Source organism: Phalangium opilio, unplaced genomic scaffold (genome assembly GCF_054372755.1).
Source record: "Phalangium opilio isolate 3A_F unplaced genomic scaffold, DU_Popi_V2 ptg000103l_1, whole genome shotgun sequence".
NCBI lineage: Eukaryota > Metazoa > Arthropoda > Arachnida > Opiliones > Phalangiidae > Phalangium > Phalangium opilio.
Genome location: NW_028324205.1, coordinates 736,844 through 746,539, shown reverse-complemented (window position 1 = coordinate 746,539; position 9,696 = coordinate 736,844). Strand labels below are relative to the sequence as shown.

Sequence of the window (9,696 nt, the reverse complement as noted above, 5' to 3'; positions counted from 1 at the left end):
AAACGCACGAAAAATGATTACAATTTTTTATGTAAACCTGTTTAAATGAAATTTTAATAAAATCCCGTATTGTGTCTAATTATGACTATTTACACCTGTTATATGGACCCTTCTTCCAATGGGTTTATATGTTTTTGCTTTAGATAAAAACTGGATAATTTCCGAAGGTATCGTATAACACATTAAAAGAGCCTCGAATATTTGATATCTACCTGTCCTGTTTCATTGAAATGCATAATACATCTCATTTTTGTTCAATTTTGAACTCTTATATCGACTATGGGGAGCCATTTTCAAGCGGTATTTCATTATGTTTCTAGTTAGTAGTCTTTGTAAGTAAATAAAATCAATTTTCAATATATTCCCGTTGAATTGTAATTATAATATCACCCATTTTACACTATTTTTCAGGTGAATAGTAAACTTCGTAAGGTGTCGTATCTAAAATTTTTAATATATACTTTTTTAATTGAAATTTATAATTTAATATATACTTCTTTAATTGAAATTTATAATTTAATATATACTTTTTTAATTGAAATTTATAATTTAATATATACTTTTTTAATTGAAATTTATAATTTAATATGTACTTTTTTAATTGAAATTTATAATTTAATATATACTTTTTTAATTGAAATTTATAATTTAATATATACTTTTTTAATTGAAATTTATAATTTAATATATACTTTTTTGATTGAAATTTATAATTTAATATATACTTTTTTAATTGAAATTTATAATTTAATATGTACTTTTTTAATTGAAATTTATAATTTAATATATACTTTTTTAATTGAAATTTATAATTTAATATATACTTTTTTAATTGAAATTTATAATTTAATATATACTTTTTTAATTGAAATTTATAATTTAATATGTAATTTTTTAATTGAAATTTATAATTTAATATATACTTTTTTAATTGAAATTTATAATTTAATATATACTTTTTTAATTGAAATTTATAGTTTAATATATACTTTTTTAATTGAAATTTATAATTTAATATGTACTTTTTTAATTGAAATTTATAATTTAATATATACTTTTTTAATTGAAATTTATAATTTAATATATACTTTTTTAATTGAAATTTATAATTTACACCATTTTGTGTCTAATTTTGGATTTTTCATGTTTTTTGCTTTAGGTGGAAATAATACCATTCCTTAAGGTTTCGTATAACGCAGTAGCAAGAGCTTTGTATTTTTGATATCTACCTGTTTAATTAAATTTGTGATAAATAAAATTTGAGTTTAAAATTGACTTACTACATCCCTTTTTCCAACGGTTCTTTGTTATTTTCCTTGTGGATGAATAATAGTAAACTTCGTAAGGTATGATGTCTAAAAGTTTTGATATATACCTTTTTAATTGAATATTATAATTTACACCATTTTGTGTCTAATTTTGGATTTTAAGCCCTTTCCGGGACCTTTGACCCAACGGTTTTTCATGTTTTTTGCTTTTTTTCGAGATAACGTATAACGAAGTTGAAATAGCTTCGTATTTTTGATATCTTCCTGTTTAATTGATATTTGTGATAAATAAAATTTTCTGTTTAAATTTGACTTACTACATCCGCTATGAGGACCTTTTTTAACGCTTATTCATTATTTTTCTTTTGGTTGAATAATAGTAAACTTGGTTAGGTGTCGTAACTAAGATTTTTGATAAATAATGTACTATATATAAGAGCTGTGCGAGTCTTGATTTTTTGGTTTCGAGTCGAGCCTCCCGCCTCTCTATTTTCGGTTTTCGAGCTTCGAGCCGAGTCTCGAGTTTCTTATCCAGCATCGAGCCTTTAGCTGCATGTTGAAAATATGGTTTCGGGCTTTTATCGCGCCTTAAATTTATATGGCGAGCCTTAACTACTTTCAATTTTAGATCTTAGTTTTCAATGCTACTGTTTTATACATTTAATTACTTTTCTTAGGAAAGAACACTTAAGTCGTAAATATAACAGATATACTTTTTTTGACCATAAATACACTTGAATCCTATTATCACTTTTGTAATTCCCTTTAAACAGAGAAAAAAACCGCATGAAAATTGTTAATGAATTTTCCCATATTAGATGTAAAAGTGACAAATTAAACTTAAAATTGGATTTATTAATAATAATAATAATTTTAGAATACCACAAAAAATCGAGCGGTTTTAAGTGTAATAGGAGATAGCTCGTGAAATTTTCGACGAAAAAATGTATAACCGTTATAACAAGGGTCCTCATTACGCGTATAAACAGTCAAAATTAAACACAAAAAGGGATTAATTCTCAATTTGAAAAATAGAGGTATATATCAAAAATTTTAGCCTATTTTAAGTACACCATTGGGCATCTATTTAGATATTCTAAAAACATATGAAAACCCTTGGAACAACGATCAGCATAACGGACGTAAACAGTTAGAGACGAGATGGGACATTTCTGGCTATATTAAATGTTTTATACCTTTGAAACAAAATTTCAAATTTCTGTGCATAGCATTATGAAAAAACTAAAAACCGTTGATTCTGGAGGTAAAAAGTCAATGTTAAAAACAGGTCCAGATTTATTCTAGATTTCAATTAAACATTATATCTAAATTATGATTCTAATTTACTGCATGATTCAGAATCTTAAGAAATTATCTAGTTTCATCCAAATTCTAAAATAGATTTCATATTGAGTTATTTTAAATTTCAATTTCATATGTTTATATATTAAATTCGAGGCTATTTTCAGTGCGTTGTACCTTAGGAGATTTAATAATTTTCAACAAAAAAATTTAAAAATCATGAAGAAAAGGGTCCCAAAATCGAATGTAAAACCTCAACACCAAAACATTTTCGATTGATTTTTAAGTCTAATGAATTTGGAAGATAGAAGAAATACCTGGCGTGATTAAGTGTGATATTCATCTAAAGCAAGACCACGAAAACCTGTAGGAAAAAAGGTCCCCACATCAAATGTAAAAACTAAAATAAAACACAAAGTGTGATTTATTCTCAATTTAGAAAAACAGATGTATATCTGGATTACGATTCTTACGTAGTGCATTACTTGATAACTTAAGACATTATCTAGATTAATAGAAACTTAAAAAACATGAAAAAACTTTGGAACTAGGGTTGCCACTGCGGATTTAAAAAGCCAAAATTGGATTTTTCTATTAATTTCAAAGAAAATTGTATATATCAAAAATAATAGGTAAATTGCGTTGTACGACACCTTAATAAGAAATATAATGAAAAACCCTTAGAAAAGAGGTCCTAATACCGGATGAAGAAAGTCAAAATGAAACAATAAATTGAATGTATTGTAAATTTTAATTAAATAGGTAGATACCAAAAATTCAACGTGTTGCGATACCCTAAACCTTACGAAGCTCACGTATTTTAATCGAAAAAAATTATGGAAAAACGTTAGAACGAGGGGCCCCAGAGCGGATGTAAAAATTGAAAATTACATACAAAATAATAATAATAATATTTATTTCCCAATATATAAATTGGAGGCCAACAAGAAAAGGAGTAACTCCCAGTACAAAGCTTGTTGACCCAGACAAATACAAAAAAGAAAAAAAAAACATAAATTAAATTAAAACAAAGAAAATTATAAAAACCAATAGTCATATTAAACCATAGTTATATAGATAAAATCGAAGAGGCATTAAAAATAATTATAATATGCAATCGTCATTTAAAAATTTTTGATACAATTTAAATTTAAAACAGGCTAGCGTATTACTACACCTTATGTCAATTGGGAGAGAATTCCAATCCCTAACGACACGAAAAAAAAATGAATGAAAAAGTGCATCACATCTAGCTTTACCAATGGCAAATGTCAAAATTTCGTGCCTTTCATTAATATTGACATAATCTAGTAAAGGAAAGGTATAATGACCGTAAATTCCCGGTATAAAAAGACGAGACTAGAAAACTGTCTGAGTGCATACATAGGTAAAAAATTCAGTGTTTTTTAACGATCACCATATTGTATTCTATTGCAATTTTGCACATTATTGAACCATGACTGGTTCAATTGATAAGAAGTAAAATGTCTCAAAACCCGTTCAACACTGTCAATATCCTTTCGTAAATGAGGAGACCATACCACAGACCCATATTCCAAAACAGGGATTACCAGAGCCTTAAACGCTATAACAGCTGCTTTTGAACGACCAAAAGTTCTATTAATTAAACCAGTCAAGCGCCTGGCTTTAGAGGTAATATATAAGACATGGTCAGCCCATTTTAAATCACTCGAAATAAAAATCCGAAGTAACTTACATTTAAAGACCCGAGGCAAGATTTGATTAGATACACAATAATCAACATTAAATACATTGCGACGTCTAGTTAAAATGATATATGAACATTTCGATACATTTAGAGACAAGAGATTTCTAATTCCCCAGTCAACGATTATATTTATATCTCTCTGAAGTAACACAGTGTCCGACATAGAGCGCACAGCTCGAGAGAGAAAGGAATCATCAGCGTATTGCCAAAGGTTGGTATCAGGGGAATTACCAAGGTGAAGATCATGGGCGTACAGAATGAACAGTAAAGGACCCAATATTGATCCCTGAGGTACGCCAGAGGTAACAGGTTGATAACCCGAAAATTCACCTTGAAAGACAACTCTCTGTTCACGATTCCTTAAGAAATCAGCAACCCAAGCTAGAATAGGACCGCGAATACCAACACCATAAAGCTTAAAAATGAGGCGATCATGAGGAACAGAGTCAAAGGCTTTTTTCCAGTCAAAAATTATGACATGTACATCAGATGGTACACGTAAGTCCAACAAAGAAGCCCATGAATGGAAAGCCTGGACTAACTGCGTTACGCAACTGAAACCCTTTCTAAAACCAAACTGCTTTTCAGGGAGCACGCCAGGCTTAATACATTTAGAATTAATGAAATCAGATACAATTGATTCCATAATTTTACAGAAAACAGAGGATAAGGATATAGGACGGTAGGACGCCATATCAGATCTGTCTAAGGAAGAACCCTTATATAGAGGGACAACATTAACCCTTTTCGAAGCAGCCGGAAGTCTGCCTACCTTCATCGAGTAACTTAAAAAGTCAGACAAAGGATACGACACACTATCACGACAAAGCTGTAACATTTTTGGGGTTATCCCATCTGGACCAGGGGAAGAGTTACATTTCAGGTTATTGATAGCAGTGATAACCAAAGATGGAGTAAACAATAAGTTTAGCTCATCATCGACTGGTAGCGGAAGATCATACAAAGTGTCAGCTGGGTTAGGAATTGGGCCAGATTTGCAGAAACAAGAACAAAAGTACTCATTGAATTTAGTAGCAATGATAGCACAATCAGTAATGCTATCCCCATTGTTCTTCATAAAGTTTGGAATTGGGAGTTTCGATTTGAGGGCCACAAATTTCCAAAATTTTTAGGCTCAGAGCGTAAATTATTAGAGAGTTGCCTAACATGATTCGCATAAGAAGTACGAGATAATTCCTTAATCTTATTTGTCAGACGCCTGAATCTAGCTCTATTAAACTCGGTGAAATTGGATTTGAGTTTTTTAAATAGGGTTTTTTTCACATTGGCTAAATGAATTATCTGATCCGTTATCCAAGGATTTGATTTTCGCTTAGGGCGAGAAGTAATCTTAGGAATACTATCATCAAGACAAGCAGAAAACATTGATAACCAATTGTCCCAGGCCTCGTCAATGTCATTTTCTAAATAAAAAACCATGTCCCAAGGAGCGTGACTTATAAGTCCATTTAGCGAGACAATATCAGCATTGCGAAAATCAAAACTTGAACGCTGCACCACCTTATTCTGAGATACTGTACAAATTAATTCACCAGTCACAGCATTATGATCACAACCAGGTAAATTATCCACAGAGACTACATTCTTAATAAATCTTTTCTCATTAATATACACAAGGTCAAGAGTATTATTATTCCTCGTCTTGTCAGAGACAACTTGATGCAAACCAAGATTTGAGACACATTCGAACATGTCAAGTGATGAGAGGCAATCGGGGGTTGGTTTCGGAAGACCAAGACTAGCCATATTAAAGACTCCCATTAAGATGAAAATATCATGTTTGTTAATCTCATCAATGATACTATTAAGTAAGGCACAAACACCTATTACATAATCATGGATACACGGCGGAGGGACATAAAGACAACCAATCAAGATTGACCTATCATCCGCCTTAGCAGAAGCAAACACAGCTTCAATTTCAATGCCACCAGGAGAGACACGAACAGCAGGGTCAATATCCAGCAAAACCGGAGATAAACTTTGGTTTATGGCTTGCAAGACACCACCGCCCCTAGTAGCACGATCACGTCGAAACACAATGTAATTACTTTCGAAGAGTTCAGCATCGCAAATATCAGGACCAAGCCAAGTTTCAGTTAAGAAAAAAATATCCGGATTCATATTGCGAGCTACCACGTCGAGATCACGCAATTTTTGTCTAATACTACGAACGTTAGACAAATAGAAGGATATGGATTCCAGTTTTTTTCGTCGCTTAATTTTAGTTTTTTTGACACCCTGCATCTTAGGAATTTTTATCCCATTAAGAGTCCTCGAGAGACATACTTGAATTAACAAAAAACGAATCGTCGATTTTCAGCATCCCGCAGTCAAAACAAATAAATTTTGAATCGCACAATAATCTGGGAGCACGGCAGTGCTCCCAGCCAAGTCGACCACTGACATCCTTTTCTCGAAGCAACTCGTGGCACTTTTAAGCCCACTGTAACTTCGTGATGGGTAAAGGTAAAAGCCTGAAATTTTGCTTGCCCCGAGGAATGCCAATTGTAGCTATAGTTTCCAAGTTTCCTACCCTATATACTTTTCGAAATATCGCAGGTGAAATTTACCTTATTTTGTCACTCACTCACCGATCATCAAAATTCTAAGGTACTTCTAGAGGAGTTAGAAACTTAAAATTCAGGATTTAGTTTTCATTTATTTTATAAAGCACAGAAAAATTAAAACATCCCGAAATTTTTATAAAATTGTTCTTTTGTTCTTTATTTTAAAACTAGATGGCGCTGCCGTCTTTTCAACAGAAATAGTTAGTGCTTTAAACCGAACACAGTTATCTGATTTGTGATCCGAACAGATCAAATATGTTTGCTTGATTTCAGCTATCAGATAAACAGTTGAGGACCGTTTTCTGTTCAGATCAGATGCATTTTTCATATACACATTCGGATCAAATCATATCTGAGATAAAAACCAGATTGTAGACATTTGAAACAGATATCTGTGGCATCGGTCGTAGTTTCGGATTAATACCTTTTAAGAATTTATACGTTTCAAATGTATTAATAACGCATATACTTAAAAAAATCCAGGCAAATTGGATGTTTGTTGTAGGTAGGATGCCGAGGGAAGCAGTTCAGTTTATTTTCCCAAACAATTGACTTGGTACTAGTAGAGATGTGAGTCAGTAATTTAACGTCCGTAAACTACCGGTGGTAATTTACCAAATTTTCGTAATTTTATAATGGTAAGAATTATTAAACATTTTTGAAATTTTTGTGTCCTGGGAGTGAAACCAAGTGTACTATCCTTCCTGAGACTAAAACAATGTCCTCTCTTACTTCGGAGTCCCGTTTTCCACTGTACCCCTTTCGTTCATGCGGCTGTTCTAGCTTAAAATAGTGATTCATTGTTAGTCACTGAAGTGGTGTTTACTTGAAAGCCGGACCAAGTTGTCACACGCACATGCTAGTGCTCTTTTATTTGGGTCAAGGGCTCATTACGCGTTAAAAGTTCATTTTATATTTAAATGATCAACTATTACTGTATTTACTTAAAAATGGAGTTGCCAGGCGCCAGCCAGAACTACAAATTGTTAGTTAAAGATCGGATTAGAAAGACCACGGCTGCCGCAAAATCATGTAAAAAACTTTATATAGTTCTCACAATTCAACGTTGTTGAAATTTAATTTACTGTAAGCACGTAAAATTGAAATTAACAAATTTGGTGATGAAGTGTAATTTTGATTTCGCAAAATTTGAATCAGTAATTTACGGAGTAAATTACCGTTTTTAAAATATATGTTAATTTCACATCCCTAGGTACGAGGTAATACTTGTCCTTAGAAGCGGGCAATTATTTGTGTGGCACCAATTTATTCAAAATCACAACAATGGTTGCCATTGTAATTTGTTCCACCTATTTAATAAAGATAGAAAGAACTTATCGCGCCAGAGGGGGGGGGGGCTATGATTTATCAAAACGCAGTGACTAGTCTTGACCAGGGATCCGTGTAATTTTATTAGCAGGAATGAAGAACGGTTAGTATTTACTTCAGTGCGACTCATAGATCCAATCCCTTCAATTCGTAACGAAAATTTTAAATTATCTAACAGGCTCACTTAAACAACATTTTGATGACGTTGCTGACGGTGACGGCCAAAAATACATCGTTGCTTTTTACCTCCGCCACAATGACCAGCCTCTTCTTTCATACCCCCCCCCCATCTCAAGGAAGGGTGTCGTGGACTTTGACGCACGCAAAAAGTACCCTGTTCTCTATTCCCGCTTCTAAAATTACATGAATCTCTGTATTTCTGTCTTGACTAGATAATTGAAGGTTTTCATGTGTACTGGAATGGTTGTATATATAATCAGTGTATAAAGTTAAACACGGATATCTGTAAAATTATAAAGATATCTGAACAGATATAAGATTAGAAATCGTTCAGATAGCGCTAGGTCGGATGAAAATTATCACCATATCGGATCAGATTTAATAACTGAAAGTAAATACGACGTTCAATGAACTGTTGACGATTTTGCGGGAAAGATATCGTAATCAGATGTCATAAAAGAAGAAACAGTTCATAATTTTAAGCACTAGAAATAGTGTGTGTTCCTGATGAAAGGACGTAATGGTCCAAAGTTAACCGAAAGTTAAATATATATTAAAGCTCATAGGAGTAGTAGTTTAAAAGAAATGTGTCGTAACTGATGCTACATTCTTTTATTAGGATAACGCGTACAATCTTTATTACATATTCTCTGCGGGTCGAAAGGGGTAATTCAGCGTAAATATGGACAAACGTTAGCCATTATATTGGCAAACGAAGTACCACGAGAGGGTTTTGTTTTAATATGACTACCGAAGTATAACGAGAGGGTCTACAAAAAGAAGTGAGATCCTATGAAAAACATTAACATGTACAAAAATGGGCCAAGCCTCGCTTCGTGCCCTCTCCGCCGTAAAACGTTCTGAGATCCCATGTAGAGCCAAGTCTGTCTTTTGTTCTCATTCAATCGCCAATTGAACAATTATGTTATAAATTAAGTCCTATTCCTAATTAATAACCAATATTCTTTGACTCTATCATTATTATACATCTTTGTTCGAATCAAAAATATCGTGACTTGGCAAGCGCAGGTGTACATAAGGTTATGCATAACTCACCATATAATTTGTACATAGGGTTGTGCATGACTCATCTTATAAACTTGTACATATCCACTCGGCCATAAACGATTTAGTGAATATCCCTTCGATTATTTTAAAATCGGCGACGATTTAGTGAATATCCCCTCGACTCCCTGCGATTGCCAAGTCACGATATTTTTGATACGTACAATGATGTATAATAGTGATAGAGTCAAAGAATATTGGTTATTAATTGGGACAAGGACTTGATTTATAA

At 32.4% G+C, this 9,696-nt stretch overlaps 1 protein-coding gene across 1 annotated transcript; it reads right to left on the bottom strand.

Annotated features, from left to right (window-relative positions):
* Positions 1–3,976: 3,976 nt before the first annotated feature.
* On the bottom strand, positions 3,977–6,567 carry LOC149630083 (uncharacterized). The gene is made up of 3 exons (XM_089851276.1): positions 5,487–6,567; positions 4,288–5,004; positions 3,977–4,167 (listed from the first exon to the last, which is right to left on the bottom strand). The coding sequence occupies exons 1-3, from the start codon at positions 6,565–6,567 to the stop codon at positions 3,977–3,979; spliced, it is 1,989 nt and encodes a 662-aa protein (XP_089707402.1).
* Between the last annotated feature and the right edge of the window lie 3,129 nt (positions 6,568–9,696).